Raw genomic sequence first — 17,013 nt, 5'->3', positions numbered from 1 at the left:
TGGACGGCCCCAGGCTGTCTCCCCATCACATGTATGTGACAGCGCCAAGCTGTCTCCGCATCACAGGTGCCCGAAAGCCCTCAACTCTCTCCCCGTCAAAGGTATGTGACAGCCCCCACCTGTCTCCACATTACAGGTATGTGTCAGACCCCAGCTCTGTCCCCATCACAGGTATTTGACAGATCCCATCACTCTCCCCATCACTGGTGTGTGACAGCCCCCAGCTATCTCCCCATCACAGGTGTTTGACAGTCCCCTTCTCTCTCCCCATCACAGGTGTGTGAAAGCCCACAGCTCTCTCGCCATCAAAGGTCAGTGACAGCCCCCAGCTCTCTACCCATCACAGGTATCTGACAGCCCCCAGCTGTCTACGCATCACAGGAGCCTGACCGCCCCCAACTCTCTCCCCATCACAGGTATGTGACAACCCGTAGCTTTCTCCCCATAACAGGTATGTGACAGCCCCCACCTGTCTCCACATCACAGGTATGTGACAGCCCCCGTTTCTCTCCCCATCACAGGTGTTTGACAATCCCCATTGCCTTCCCCATCACAGGTGTGTGACAGCCCCCAGCCCTCTCCCCATTACAGGTGAGTAACAGCCCACAGGTCTCTCCCCATCACAGGTGATTTTAAGCCCCCAGCTCTCTCCCCATCACAGGTATGTGACAGCCCCCAGGTGTCTCCACATCATAGATGCCCGACAGCCCCAACCTTCTCCCCATCACAGGTATGTGACAGCCCCCAGCTGTCTCCGCATCACAGGTGCCTGACAGCCCCCAACTCTCTCCCCATCACAGGTATGTGACAGGCCCCAGTATCTCCACATCACAGGTATGAAACAGCCACCAGCTCTCTCCGCATCACAGGTATGTGACAGCCCCCAGCTCTCTCCCTATCATAGGTGTTTGACAGTCCCCAGGTCTCTACCCATCACAGCTGTGTGACAGCCCCCAGCTCTCTCCCCATCACAGGTGAGTGACAGCCCCCAGCTGTCTCCGCATCACAGGTATGTGACAGCCCCCAGCTCTCTCCGTATCACAGGTGCCTGACAGCCCCCAACTCTCTCCCCATCATAGGTATGTGACAGCCCCCAGCTGTCTCCCCATCAAAGGTATGTGACAGGCCCAATCTGTCTCCACGTCACAGGTCCCTGACAGCCCCCAACTTTCTCCCCATCACAGGTATGTGACAGCCCCCAGCTGTCTCCACATCACAGGTGTGTGACCGTCCCCAGCTGTCTCCATATCACAGGTGTGTGACAGCCCCCAGCCCTCTCCCCTTCTCATTTGGGTGACAGCCCTCAGCTCTCTACCCATCACTGGTATGTGACAACCCCAAGCTGTCTCCACATCACAGGTGCGTGACAGCCCTCAGCTCTCTCCCCATCACAGGTAGGTGGCAGTCCCCATCTCTCTCCCCATCACAGGTGACTCACAGCCCCCACGTCTCTCCCCATCACAGGTGAGTCACAGCCCCCACCTCTCTCCCCATCACAGGTGAGTCACAGCCCCCAGCTGTCTCCCAATCACAGGTATGTGACAGCCCCCAGCTGTCTCTGCACCACAGGTGCCTGACAGCCCCCAACTCTCTCCCTATCACAGGTATGTGACAGCCCCCAGTCGTCTCTACATCACAGGTATGTGACTGCCCCCAACTGTCTCCCCATCACAGGTATGTCACAGCCCCCAGCTGTCTTCCCATCACAGGGGTGTGACAGCCCCCAGCTCTCTCCCTATCACAGGTGTGTGACAGCCCCCCTTCTCTTCTGGCCACCACTCCCCCATTTGGCCACAACCTCCTCCTTCCCGATTCCCCACAAAATCCTCACATCTATTCTCTTTACCCTGGGACCCAAACTTCCCCAATGTAAGGCATAGTCACAGCCAAGCCTTGTTCTCGAGAACAGAGGCTTCGCCTGGCTGCTAAGCTCCGTGCTCTTCTACAGAACATATCTTCCATGGATTCTGTCTCTACATGGCTTTGTGTCCTTGATCCTGTCACTAGATCCCTTAGGATCTCAGACCGCTGTCCTACAAAACTAGACCAGACCCAATGCCCTCTAAAGCCCCTTCTATTTCTGAGACCATGATTCTATGTGTTTTCTCCACAGTAGTCTCCCCTGGTCCTCTCTGTGACCCTTTTGTGTACCGTGTGAAGGTTCAGGGTCATACAGGTGTTCTGTTGTTCCTCCCTCTGCATCTTCAGGTGAGGCCACACACCAGTGTCTTGTCGACACCTCCCCCGAAAGGTTTCCCTGTCTTTGTCCTCTCCTATATGAAGGTCATGAATGAATCACCAATCCCCAAATTCCCTGGCAAATGCCGGTGCTATCAGACAGAGCCTGTGAAAACAGCCTAAATCAAGCCTGTGCTTTGCAGAAGAGATTTCCGACTTAACCATGCAGATTGCAGAAATGAGCAAGAATCTTCAGGAATTGGAGAAGACCAGGAAGCGAGTGCAGCAAGAAAAGTCAGACCTCCAGGCTGCCCTGGAAGAGGTGGAGGCACGTGTCTGAGATGTGAAGGAGGGCGGGGCGCTGAGGAAGGGGACTAGACCACCCCCAGGGGCCCTTCCTGCAGGAGGCACTGGGGCTCCAATGGGAAGAATCCAGCCCCACCCCCGCCCTGGGGGGGGACCAGCTGCTCTCTGCTGCCTCGCCTCATGAGTGTTCTCTAGTCCATCGTATTTCTCCTATTGAATAAATAAACTTGTTCATTATGTCCTCAACGTCTTCCTCTCAGAAAGCAAGAACTCAATCACCAAACATCCTGAGAGCCAGCTCAGAATCCCTTAGTTTTAACAGAGAGTTATACACGGTCATCTTTGGCTGCTGGGAATTCTGTGTGGTCCAAAGAGTGCAGGATCCTGATGCAATCCCCAGCTTTGGCCAGTGAGGGGCGGATGCTTAAGAGGGTCTAGGGAAATTTGCAATATGCAGGATAACAGGAGAGCAATTCCTCTGTCTTTCTCTGTCTTTTTTGAGCAGAGGTTGGCTCCTGACTTATGGTCACTATTTAAAAAGACACAGTAATCAAAATTTTTATTAATTGAAAACGATGCTCTGTCCTTCTCAAGACATAAAATTGTTAACAACAAAGCTTCAATTCTAGTTTCATTACTAGTAACAATTTGGGAGCAAACTGTTTGACCTTTTTGAGTACTGTTCTATTTATTTGTAAAATGAGCCTAATAATACCCTTTTTATCCTAATGGGGATGAAAAACCTCATTCAAGAAGGTGGCTGCCCCCAGCAATCCCAATCACTCCTTTACTTTTATCAGGGTTCCTTGAAGCATGAAGAGGGCAAGATTTTGCGTGTCCAGCTAGAGTTGAACCAGCTGAAATCTGAGCTTGACCACAAGATCACTGAGAAGGAAGAAGAAATCGAGCAGCTGAAAAGAAAGAGCCAGCGGGCAGCAAAGGCCATGCAAAGCGTGCTGGATGCTGAGATCTGGAGCCGGAATGTTGCTCTGAGGCTGAAGAAGAAGATGGAGAGAGACCTCAGTGAGATGGAGATTCAGCTGGGCCACTCCAACCGCCAGGTGGCAGAGACCCAGAAACACCTGTGCTCAGTCCAGAGCCAGCTCAAGGTGAGTGCACGGCCCCTGGAGGACCTGGCGGGACCTCAGCCTGCCCTGGGCTCCGGTCTCACCCCTGGTTTCTAGTGAAGGACTCCCAGCTGCATCTGGATGACGCCCTGAGGAGCAGCGAGTACCACAAGGAGCAGCTGGCCCTCGTGGAGCGCAGGAATGGCCTCTTGCTGGAGGAGCCGGAGGAGAGGAAGGTGGCCCTGGCACGGACGGAGCGCACCCGCAAGCTGGCGGAGCACAAGCTGCTGGAGGCCAGCGACCGCGTGCAGCTCCTTCACTCCCACGTGTGTCCGTCCTCACTCCACTCTGGGTCCACCCTGGAGGCAGGCAGGACCCAGGCTTGATGGAGAGGAGTTCCCACCGCTCCTTCCAGGCTAGTGGTCAAGACAAACTTTCATTAGGCCTAGTTCTTGGAATAACTTGGTCTCTAGATGGACAGATTGCTGAGCTTTCTTTTATCTGAAGATAAAAGATCATGGGGAAATCAGAGCAAGGCATGACAAATTATTGCATAAAAGGGCTGGAAAAGGCTTCACAGAGGCAGTAACATTTAAGCTGCAAGCTTAGAAAATTAGGATTGTCTTTTGAAATAATTACTTTTAGGAAAGTTCAAGAATTCCTTGTTTCATTTCTTATTTTTTTGGACCACACCACATGGCATACGGGATCTTAGTTCCCCAACCAGAGATTGAACCCGCGCCCCGCGCGGTGGAAACACAAAGCCCTAATCACTGGACTGCCAGGGAATTCCCCCAAAATTCCTTGCTTTAAAAACTATTTTTTGAATTAGCCAAAAAACTAGAAGAATACCAACCATATTGTTAGCATTTTGGGATCTCCTATTCTAGGCTCTTGTGTCTATACATAAATATGATATTTTTTGTAAACGTGATCAATCCTTTTGCAACTTTTTTTCATTTAACAACGTCTTGTGAACATATTTCTATATTTTAAAATAGTTTTCTATGATACAGTTTTTTAATGGCAGAAAAGCAGTCCATTTTAGTTGTGTATTATGGCACATTTATTTAATCAGTCTTCTACGGTTGGATATTTTTAGACTGTTCCCAATAAAAATGTTTATGATTAGAAGATTGTATGACTAACTTCTTCATAACTAAATTTTCACATATATCCATGATTACTATTTCCTTAATATTCCTAAAAGTCAGTAACTTCCTGGAAGTATATATTCATGGTCAAAACAGCAAAGACATTTATGATATGTTGTAAATTGGTCTTTAACAAAGTTGTCCCAATTTTTACTCCCGTGGGGAAAATAAGTGAGAGTGCTTAGCTATTATTATTTTTTTTTAATCTTCACCGATTTTATGGTTGAAAATGCCTCATTTTAAAAATTCTTATTTCTTTGATTACTAATGAGGTGGAACATTTTGTCGTATTTGTTGGCTATTTGTATTTCTTCTGGTGTGTCTTAGCTATTTGTACTTTTGCCCTTTTTTCGTAATGATTTGTCTTTTTTACATATTAAGGAAGGAACTATTTTTTCAGTAATGCACATTGCAAATGTTTCCTCGTTTGTCATCATCCTAACAACTCTGTACAATGTTTTGATCATGAGAATTATTTTTCATTTCACATAGTTATGTCAACCATTTCCTTGTTCCAGCACCTTTAACTAAATAATTTATCCTTCCTCAAATATTTGAATGTCCACATTTATCATTTACTCAATTCTTTTATGTACAATTCTCGGGCCTGTTTTGGGATATCTGTCTATCAAAAATGAAAGTCTCTTTAATTTTTTTTCACCTGTGTGAAAAATAAGAAATGGAACGTTCTCGAGCTTGACTTCTTTCCCCACCCAACCCTCTCCCTTCCAATCGTTGTAAGTGTCCAAATGTAGCCCGAACCTCTTATCTAATTTTTCTTGTAGAACACGTGCCTGATAAATACCAAGAAAAAACTGGAAGCTGACATAGCCCAATGCCAGGCAGAGGTGGAGAAGTCTATCCAGGAGTCCAAAAATGCAGAGGAGAAGGCCAAGAAGGATGTCACGGATGTGCGCTCCATTCTTTCTTATCAGAGATGCTGTCTGGAGATAAGAAAGGGGCTTCTACGCCGCCCCTTTGGGACCTGCAAGTAGGTTTCCTCTCCTCACCCCTGCATTCAGTCAGTGGTGGCTTCCCGGAGAGACGGAAGGAGACGGAGCCTCAGCAGAGGCAAAGTGGGAGGGGAACCATGCAGCATCAGCGGTGGCTGCGGCAAGGAGGAAAGCATCAGCGTGCCTAGTACCAGCCTCACAGCACCCTCCGTGTGCCCGCATAGGAGGGGTGGGTGGCCCACTGATGCCTCTTGTGAACTTAACCAGGCGGCCATGATGGCCGAGGAGCTGACAGAGAAGGAGCAGGACACCAGCGCCCACCTGGAGCGGATGAAGAAGAACCTGGAGCAGACGGTGAAGGACCTGCAGCACCGCCTGGACGAGGCTGAGCAGCTGGCCCTGAAGGGTGGCAAGAAGCACATCCAGAAGCTGGAGGCCAGGGTGGGTCTCTCAATCTCTCTGAATCCGGAAAGTGAAAACGGCACTCCCCGATCCTTCTCTCTTCTTGTATATTGACTCCCATCCTTATCCTGTGGCTGGGGACAGCCACCCAATATCGTCAGTAGGTCCTGAGGTAATTAACATCCCCCAAAACTGACTATATAAGTATCTTTCTTGATTGTAGGTACGTGAGCTTGAAGGAGAGGTAGGTTGAAAGTGAGCAGAAACGTAATGCTGAGGCTGTTAAAGGTTTGCGGAAACACGAGAGAAGAGTAAAGGAACTCACCTACCAGGTAAGGGGAAGAGCTTTCTAGAATATCCAGACTTCCTGCACAAAGGGAAATTGAAAACCTGGTGACTATGTGGTACTCACAAATAGCTACATGTTAACTCGATATACATAAGGGGCAAATGACACAATCACCTATCACAGACCCTTTCCTAAGCTAGGAAAATCAGGAAGGCCTTTAGAAAATCATGTAAGTGAGGAAAGAATACAGGTTTCAAAGACAGATAAACTGGTATTAGTCCTAGTTTGGCCTCTTACTTTTTAAACTCGGATAGGTTACCTAACACTCTCAACCTTAATTCATCACCTGTAAAATAGAATAAAAACATCTACTCACCAGAGTAGGGAGGTAAGGATTAGAGACATGTATAACTCTCCAATATAGTGCCTGCGCACAGTGGACATTTAACAAGAGTGGCTACTGTTAATACTATGAAGGAAGCCTCAGAGTTGACCACATTTACCCCAGGCCCACCTGCCATCATATCAAAGTGATTTACTTCACCACCTGTAGTGGGTTGATTTTGTTGGATTCAATGCAGACCATTTTTTTCAAACTTCCAGACTGAGGAAGACCGCAAGAATGTTCTCAGGCTGCAAGACCTGGTAGATAAATTACAGGCAAAGGTGAAATCATACAAGAGACAAGCTGAGGAGGCTGTAAGTATCTTTAAGCCCTTGAGGGAAGAAGAAAACTTTGTTGGGGGTAGAAAGTATATTAAGAGAATGTGTTAATGAGAAAGAAAGAGACCAAGTAAGAATATGTCATTCTTATTTTAAGAGAGAGGATATAAATATGAATTTACCCCCAAATCCTAATTATAGAATAAGACCTCAAGACGAGATATTTTTATTATTAAGCAATTTGTAGGGGTTGGGGGAAAAAAAGAAAATTCCAAATAACCCACCTTACTTGATAGCTGCAAAGAATATCCAGCAGAAAATCTAACACCATGATAAATATCCCTCTCCCTCTAGAAATGCACAAAATCAATTGTTCCCAAAAGCCAAACAGAAATCTTTTACCCCAGCTGACTCCTTCCCTCACTACCACTGTCATCAGCAGGGACTTATCCCTGCACATTCGCTGTAGCAAATTAGGATGTGTTGGGAGATTCTCCAGCTTCACTTTTCCTGGTTGTTCCCCACTCTTCCAGACACAATGTAGTGGGTAAGAGGTAAGAAAAGGGAACACGAAAGGGAGAGGCACGAATGGTAGTAAGTGCAACCAACAAAGGGCATACTTTCTTCCTATCCCCATCCCCCCACCCGCAGCGTCTCTGTATACCAGAGTCAAAATATATGGCAAAAACACTTCAACTGGGATTTTCCCAAAGTTAGAATTTGACCTTACATTTACTGTCTAACCTCTGTGAGCAAGCGCACATGGGTCTCTTCCTCCTTTCCACTCAGTCCATACATCGTAAATAGACTGCACGTATACATGGGTTTGACATAATGAGCTCGTCTCTTCCATTTCAAAACTATTTCTTCTTTCATTCTTTAGAGTAAAAAATGTAACTGAAGTTACAAGTTCTGTCTGGATTTGAAATCAGATATGACAAACAAACCGTAAGAAGGAAATATCTGAGTTGAGGAAATAATCCTGTTTGTGACAAGTGCAATGAGAACCACAAAGTCTAACTCTCACAACTTTATTCTTAGGAGGAACAATCCAATGCTAATCTTGACAAATTCTGCAAGCTCCAGCACGAGCTGGAGGAGGCCGAGGAACGGGCTGACATTGCCGAGTCCCAGGTCAACAAGCTGCGGGTGAAGAGCCGGGAGATTCACACACAAGTCAGTGCAGAGTGAACACATCTGCCTGATGCTGCCAAGGGGCTGAAGAAATGCACAAAATGTGCCATTTTGGGTCACTTGCTTTGTGATGTTCTTCTCCTCATGTTGAATAAATAAAAACTACAGTGAACTGATAAACTGAACCAGACTCATTTACTTCCAAAATTACTTATTCTCAAACACAGTTCTCACCTAGCTATTATTATTCTAACATTATATATGGCTTTGTGGAACATTCAATATCTGTACCTCCCTCACCACCCCGCATCCCCTTTCCCATCTCCAGCTCCACCACACACACACACACACAATTATCTTTTACTGGACTTAATTTTATTAAGTCTCTCTAGACTGTTACAAATGACTAAGGAAACCACTCACTGAGGTTACGCCTTCAGACAGGACACACTCATGCACCCACTCCGCAGGTGGTTACTGAGCATCTACTATGCGCCGGGCCCTGCTCTCAGTACTATGGGAATAGCAGTGAACAAAGCATAGTTCCCTCCCTCTGGGAACTTATATTCTGCAAGGAAAGAAAGGCAGTCAACAGATAAGAAGCTGTGTCTACTATAGTTAAAATAGATAATCAACAAGAACCTAGTGTATAGCACAGGTAACTCGGCTCAGTATTCTGTAATAACCTAAACGGGAAAAGAATTTGAAAAAGAATGGATACTTGTATGGGTATAAGTGAATCACTCTGATGTACACCTGTAACTAACACATCATTGTTAATCAACTATACTCCAACATAAAATTTTTGTAAAAAGATCTACAAAAAAAAAAGAAGCTGCGTAATGTGTCAGGTAAGTGCTCATGAGAAATAAAAAAAGTAAGAGGGAGGCAGTTAGTACTATGTAGAGAGGAGTCAAGCAAGGCCTCTCTAAGAAAAACACATTTGAGCTGAGACCTGAAGGAAGCAAGAGTATTCCAGGCAGAGGGAACAAAAGAAAATGCAAAGGCCCTGAGGCAGGGGCAGTTTGGCATGGCCCAGGGACAGGAAGGAGGCCAGCAGGGCTAGAGGAGAATGAGCAAGATAGTCACGGCATAAGAGAGGAACCTGGGACCCCAGGGATCATGTAGGGCTTCAGGGCCACCTGAGGACTTTTTTCTTCACTCAGAGTGAGATGGGAAGTCTTTGGAGTGTTTTGAGCAGAGGAGTGATATTAACACACATTTTAAAAGAATCACTCTGGGGACTTCCCTGGTGGCGCAGTGGTTGAGAATCTGCCTGCCAATGCAGGGGACACGGGTTCGAGCCCTGGTCCTGGAAGATCCCACATGCCGCGGAGCAACTAAGCCCATGCACCACAACTACTAAGCCTGTGCTCTAGAGCCTGCAAGCCACAACTACTGAGCCCTCATGCTGCAACTACTGAAGCCCTCATACCTAGAGCCCGTGCTCTGCAACAAGAGAAGCCACAGCAATGAGAAGCCTCTGCACCGCAAGGGAGAGTAGCCCCCTCTCGCCGCAACTAGAGAAAGCCCGTGCGCAGCAAAGAAGACCCAACACAGCCAAAATGAATAAATAAATAAGTTTTAAAAAAAAAAAAAAAGAATCACTCTGCTGCGTTGAGAATACACTGAAGGGGGCAGAGGTCGAAACTGTGAGACCAGTTAGGAGCCTACTGCAAAATAAAAGATAAAAAGTGACAGTGGCTTAGACCAGAGAGATAGGCACTGGGAGATGACGAGAAGCAGATGGATTCTAGATGTACTGTGAAGGTGGCGCACATAGGGTTTTCTGACAGATTGGATGGATGAGTGGGTGAGAGAGAGAGAGAGAGAGAGAAAGGACTTATGAAAAGAGGAAGAATAAAACAAGATAGATTTAGTGCAGTATAAACATGAGGAGTTTGGTATCTAGAAAGAGAGGAAGCAGTAGAACAAAAATACAATCTAGACAAAAATTGTACTTTATGCACTCCTGTCCCTCTTCCACCTTCTACCATCCACACTCCCTTGCCTCCCAACCCCTATCAGCCTCACTCCTTTACAGTATAAACTGCACAGGCCTCAATCGCAAAAATGTCTAAAATTAATAACAGTTTAAAACAAAAAAATTCAAAATACTCTCCTAAATTAAATTTTGGATCAAAGAGGAAACCAAAAGTAGAATCACAAAAACTTCTAGAAGTAAACATAAGAGTAAATCTTTGTGACCTTAGTTTACACAAAGATTTCTTAGATGCCAACACCAAAAGCACAAGCCATGAAAGAAAAAATTGATAAACTGGATTTCATCAAAATTCAGTTTCTGCACTTTGAAAAACACTGTTAAACAGAATGAAAGGACAAGCCACCGACTGAGAAAAAGTATTTGCAAATTATACCCCTGATAAAGGACTTGTGTCTAGAATACATACAGAAATCTATATCTTCACTAAAAAGAAAACAAATCACCCAATTTTTAAAGAACCAAAAGATTTAAACAAACATTTCACCAAAGAAGATATACACAGAGCACATGAAAAATGCTCATCATGAATCATTAGGGGACTAATAATTAAAACATAATGAGATATCACAACACACCTATTACAATGACTAAAAGTCCAAGTGTTGGCCAAGAGGTGGAGGTACTGGACCTCTCACACCAGCTAGTGGTCATGTAAAACAGCATAACCATTTTGGAAAATAGTTTGGCAGTCTCTTAAAAAGTTAAGAAATTACCCATTTGTTCCAGTCGTTCCACTTCTAGGTATTTACTCAAGAGAAATGAAAACGTATGTCCACACAAATATTCACAGCGTATTTATCTGTAATACCCCAAACTGAAAACCACCCAAATGGCCATTAACAGGTGAATGGATAAACACATTATGGTAAATCCATATAATGTAATACTACAAAATGATAAAAAATAAACTATTGGGCTTCCCTGGTGGCGCAGTGGTTAAGAATCCGCCTGCCAATGTAGGGGACACGGGTTCGAGCCCTGGTCCAGGAAGATCCCACATGACGTGGAGCAACTAAGTCCATGCACCACAACTACTGAGCCTGCGCTCTAGAGCCCGAGAGCCACAACTACTGAAGCCCACGCACCTAGAGCCCGTGCTCCACAACAAGAGAAGCCACCGCAATGAGAAGCCTGCACACCGCAACGAAGAGTAGCCTCAGCTCGCCGCAACCAGAGAAAAGCCCGGCCGCGGCAACGAAGACCAAATGCAGCCAGAAACAATAAATAAATAAAATAATAAAATAAATAATTTTTTTTTTTAAAATGATAAAAATAAACTATTAACACACACAAAAACATGGATGGATCTCAAAATAATAATGCTGATGGAAAGTAGCCAGACCAAAAAAGTGTAGACTCTATTATTCCATTTATATAAAATTCTAGGGAAAAAAAAATGAATCTATAGTGACTGAAAGCTGACTAGTGGTTGCCTAGGGATAGAGAGGCAGGATTTATGGGAGGCACAGAAGGACAGTAGGATGTATTACAAAGGACCAGGAGGAAACTTTGCGGGTGATGGACATGTTCATTATCTTGATTCAGATGATGGTGTCACAGTGTCTACATATGTCGAGACTCTTTAAATATGTACAGTTCGTTATACATCAATTATATCCCCATAAAGCTGTTAAAATTTTTCATTGGGGGAAATACTACAATTATAGTGCTTTGGGAAAATAATAATTAGGATACTGTATGTCCAACTTTAAAGCCAGAGTTATAATTTTTGATAGGAATTACATTAAATCTATTTACCAGTTTGGGGAAAATTAGCTTACTATATTGATTCTTCCAATTCGTGAATAAAGTATGTTTTTCCATTTATTCAGATCGTCTTCAATTTCTGTCTTCCTTGTTTTACAGTTTCCAGCATACAAGTCCTGTACATGTTTTGTTAGATTTATACCTAAATTCTTTTTCTTTCTTTTTGTTTTTAAGTAATTGTAAATTGTATTGTACTTCTTGTTTTTTTTTTTTTTTTTTTTTTTTTGGCTGCATTGGGCCTTTGTTGCTGCACGCAGGCTTTCTCTAGTTGCAGCGATCGGGGGCTGCTCTTCATTGCGATGCGCAGGCTTCTCACTGCGGTGGCTTCTCTTGTTGTGGAGCACGGGCTCTAGGCACACGGGCTTCAGTAGTTGTGGCTCTCGGGCTCTAGAGCATAGGCTCAGTTGTTGTGGTGCACGACCTGAGTTGCTCCATGGCGTGTGGGATCTTCCCGGACCAGGGATCAAACCTGTGTCCCCTGCATTGGCCAGCAGATTTTTAACCACTGCGCCACCAGGGAAGTCCCTGTATTTCTAATTTTGGTGTCCACATGTTCACTGCTAGCATACAGCCTAAAGAAATACAACTGATTTTTGTATGTTTATGTTATACCCTGAAACCCTACTGAACTCACTTCATAGTTCTGAGTTTGGGGGGAAATTCTTTGGGATTTTCTACATCAACAATCATGTACCTCAGAAAACAACCACTTAAGGTGAATCGAAATTAATTAAAATGAAGTCCAAAATTACACAGTAAATTGTGGGGAAAAAGTCTGATTGGGATTTTATCATAAAAATCAAGCCAGAACCACTGAAATAAATTTATTTTCTCTTATACTTCACAAGATTTACGTTACAACTGCATCTCTGTTAATTCTTAGAACAAAGAATGAATCAATGTTGGAGTTGGGAGGAAAGGAACATCCTTCTCACAATCTTGTATGATGTGGCACCCTTTATGTTTAACTTTTGCAATGCAATCATAAAGAATGCCCTTTTTTGCAAAAACTGTATGTGTCTTCATTGATATTTTAAGGGTCTTCCTAATCCTTTGATCCTAAACTCACTCCCTTGAAGCACTTATTGGATCATCATTGTCCATGTTCAGAATTTTATAATTATTAACTAGTTCAGTGCTGCTGCATCACCCTGGCCAGTGGCTTTGCAAAATTTAAGCAGGTTTCTAATACCACTTTCATCAACTTCATTAAATTCTGAAAATTTTGCAGTATTTGTCATTTTATTTTGCAGTCATGTTGCACTGACTATTGCATATTTACAACACCTGATAATCAGTAGGCTCATGTACTAGGGAATAACAAAACTGACTCCATATCAGATCTGTTTCTTTTACTTTAACCTTTGTACTTTGTTTTTGCTACAACTTAATGTTGCCTATAGCCTGAAATATACAGGATAGCCAATTCTCAAGGCTCTGGCCTTTACAGGTGTAACACTTTTCCATTCATAGAGAGATAAAAAGTTGCAGAACAGAGAATAACGTTTGTCTTGTTGGGAGGTTTACAGGAACAGCATGACCTGACCTAAGTGGACAGCTACAAGAACAAAGGATTCCGACACCAAGTTTGCAACAGCTAACAACACTCCCTCCCCTTTTAGTATAAAAAAAGCCTGAATTCTACCTCGGGGAAGATGGTTCTAGCCCATCTTACCTGAGGACCCTAGCCCACCATCTTCTCGGTCTGCTGGCTTTCCGAATAAAGTCACTATTCCTTGCCCCAACCACTCGTCTCTCGATTTGTTGACCTGTTGTGCGGCAAGCAATATGAGCTTGGGCTCCGTAACGATCATTAGAGAATACTTATTGTTTTCTTATGCCACATCACTACTGTGGAGACTCTAATAACAGGCATTGTACTACTGCAAACCTTAAAACAGTCATACCCTTTGCCCAGAAAGTCTATTCTATAAATATCGTAAAGATATGCATAAACATATGCACACATATGTTTACAGGAATATTTAAAAGAAAAAAAAATTAGCGCACCCTAAGTGCCCCAAAATAGAAAACTGAGTACAGTCATAGGATGGAACGATATGTAACTAGTAAAAATCATGATGTAGAAGAAGAGTTAATATCATGGTAAAATTTCCCATAATCTGTTAAGTTGCAAAGGCAGAATACAAAACCATGCTTACGCTTACAGGCTGATACCCTAATTGTGTATTTGTTTAAAGCACGTGTTTAAAAAAAAAAAAACAAAACTGTGTGTGTATTTACAAACATAAAAAAAAGTGTAAAAGGACTTAATCCAAACTCCGGTAGAGATTACTTCTATGCTAAAATCTTAGGAGTGATTTAAATTTTTCCTTCAGTATGTTTGATTATGTTTTTCAATCTTTCTACAATGTGTACCTCACTTTGGGAATTTTTTTAAAGGCTCGTATTTTTTAAATACAATAAATAAAAGGAACGTGCTTCTTAAGAGGACTTCATACCCAATTCTCATCAAAGACATGGGTATAACTGACAAGAGAAAGGTGAAGAGGAGAGGGTCATTTGATGGACGAGACCATTAGCACAACTACTAAAAGCTGTTGCCTTTCAGCCCAGTTTTCCATAAGCATTACCATTCCAGGGCTAACACAGCAGCTGTCGGTGAGCAAACTTAAATTCTGCCTCCTGGCTGTGACAGAGGTTTGGGCACATGTTACATTGACACCAGTGTCCCCAGGCACCTTCACTGCGGACTTAGTCGGTCCCATTTTCCTAAGTGGGAAGCTGAAGAATCAGCTGTGGGCAGATGCAAAGAACCTTACTTCCTTAAGGATGGAATTTACCAGCCTGATTCCTCCCTCCTGGCTCCAAGCGCCACCAAGATGCTGCTTCCGGAGCCCACGAGAGAAAAAGAAAGCCTCTTCGCTGATGAAGGAGAAAAACATTCCCCTTGGGGAACACACCCAAAACAGGGCTTTTCTTATATTATAGTAGCCTGACCTTCCCAAGAGGGCGGGCTATTTTCTCAGCTCCTCACAGAAACAACGGCTTATGGCTCTCTCTCGGGGAAACTGAGGTACAACACAGGGGGAGCCCTCAAATTATGAAAAATGTTGTTAAGAGGATGGATGGGAAAGGTGGTATCTTTGGAGCAACAGAATCATATTTTTTTCCGGTATATTCTGAAAAATAATTCTATTGATATCCACAGTTTTTAGTACCCAAAAATGGATTTAGCCCTATATATTACATAAGTACATGTATATGCAATGTAATAAAATGCCTTTAAACGTACTGAAAAACTTCAAATGGAATTTGTCGATTTGAGAATTTTCAGAAATTTCCTTGCGGCCCAGTCACGTCAAGAGCCGGGGGTTCGAATTCCCTCGCCACTTCCGGCTTCACACCCTCCCACCACACGCACAGTTAAGCTCTGGAATCGCGGAGCTGACGAGAAACGCCTGCCTCTCTCACAAACTCCAAACGTACACTCACCGGCCAGGGCCCCTCACCATCTCCAGGCTCGTCCCAACACTGGCGGAATCACTTCCAGCCTTTCCTTCCCCGGTGGCGCACTCCTCCCATGATGCCCTGGGGCGCACCCCTCCCATGATGCCCCGGGCGCACCCCTCCCATGATGCCCCGGGGCCCACCGGAAGCAACTCCTCACCTCTCTGGGAAATTGAAACTGCCTTTCTTCTCGGCAGTTACCGGCTGTTTCCTTGGAAGTCCATGGCTGCTGATTTTTTCACGTGTTTTCAATACTGTGATCCACCCACCCTCCCCGAACTAGATGGTAAGCTGTTTGAGAGAACGAACTTCTAATCCCCAATGCCTGCAACGGTGTGTTTATAAGCCATTTGCTAAATGAAGAGCAGCTAAACGTTTTGTTTGACAGAGTGAAGCAAAGCTGCGTAGAAAAACAGCAGATAACAGAGCCAACGCTCAGCAGAGAATATGGAAGAATAGCGTTACCTTTATAATAACAGCTGGCATTTAAAACCCTAAATCCTTACCTTAGTTTGCAAGGCTCTAAGCATCTGGCCCCTAGCCGCTTCTGCCACTTCATTCCTTGCTACTGTATCCCTGGCTCCTTTCATCCCTGCCCTACTGGCCTTTATTCTCTTCCTGTGCAGGCAAGTTCCCCTCCCAGAGCCTTTGCATTTGTTTCCTCTGCCTGGAATACTGTGCCCCGTTGATATTCTCCTGGCTTGCTCTTCCTCTAAGTGCTCAAATATCATCTCTTTAGAGAAACTTATCCTGATTGATCCATTTCAAACCCACACAGCCACTGTTTCCTTATCCTAATTTTCCTTTCCTTCAGAGAATTTATCACTAATTGACATTTGATATCTGTTTGTTTGTTGTCTGTCCCCACATACACACACACTAGAATAGAGTTTCCATGAGGGCAGAGACTTTGCCTGTTCTGTTCCCTAGTGCTTAAAATCTTCCCAGCATGTAGTAAGCCCTCAATGAATGTTTGATGAATAAACAATTGAATACGTGCATGCTCCCTGTTACCGGCTCTGTGCATTACAGCTTCAAAATTAGCAATTCCATATGTGAATTTCATCACCATCCTGGTTTTGTGAGAGATCTCAAGCTGGTTCCATCTAGCCCCATCTTGGTCAAGTTTGAGGACTTTGCCATCATACCCCCAACCACCTTTTGGGTAGGGTGATAAATTTATCTGGGTTTCCCCAGGATTGTCCTGATTTTAAAACTGAAGTCTCAGGAATCTCTTCAATTCCAAGCAAATTAGGAAGGTTGGTCACCCTGCTTTGAGGTATCTAGGCTCCATTTTCCTCGTCTTGTTTTATTGTTGTGAGTGTGTGGAATGAGGGGGTGGGGGGTGGGGGGTGGCGGTGACTTAAGAGTGTTCTGGGCCACCTGGAGAGGAAATTGGCTATATGTAGTGGGTAGAATGGGAGGGCTGGATGGCCAGTAGTGAGGCTGTGGTCAGCTGATGGGCCTTACCAAACAGCAACAAAAAAGAGATGAAAGAACAACATAGAAGATGCTGTCCTGGCTTCCAGAGCCCTCTGGCATAGGCAATGGTTGGTACATTCTCTAGAGAAAGTTCCTGGCTTCTAAGTCTCAGGCTCTGCTGTTGACATGGCCTCACCCACTC

General features: G+C 44.5%; 1 protein-coding gene across 1 annotated transcript; it reads left to right on the top strand.

The window, feature by feature from the left end:
* Positions 1 to 696: 696 nt before the first annotated feature.
* Positions 697 to 8,242, top strand: LOC132350463 (myosin-8-like). Its single transcript, XM_059899647.1, is given in 10 exon segments — positions 697 to 730; positions 2,382 to 2,506; positions 3,285 to 3,593; positions 3,674 to 3,877; positions 5,491 to 5,616; positions 5,926 to 6,099; positions 6,284 to 6,307; positions 6,309 to 6,392; positions 6,953 to 7,048; positions 8,054 to 8,242. Coding segments are annotated over 10 exon segments (1,326 nt in total). The 3' UTR covers positions 8,204 to 8,242.
* The last annotated feature ends 8,771 nt before the right edge of the window (positions 8,243 to 17,013 follow it).

The sequence above is a fragment of the Balaenoptera ricei genome, chromosome 16 (assembly GCF_028023285.1).
Source record: "Balaenoptera ricei isolate mBalRic1 chromosome 16, mBalRic1.hap2, whole genome shotgun sequence".
NCBI lineage: Eukaryota > Metazoa > Chordata > Mammalia > Artiodactyla > Balaenopteridae > Balaenoptera > Balaenoptera ricei.
Note: the sequence above shows the minus strand (reverse complement) of the source record. Positions and strands in the feature narration are given on the sequence as shown.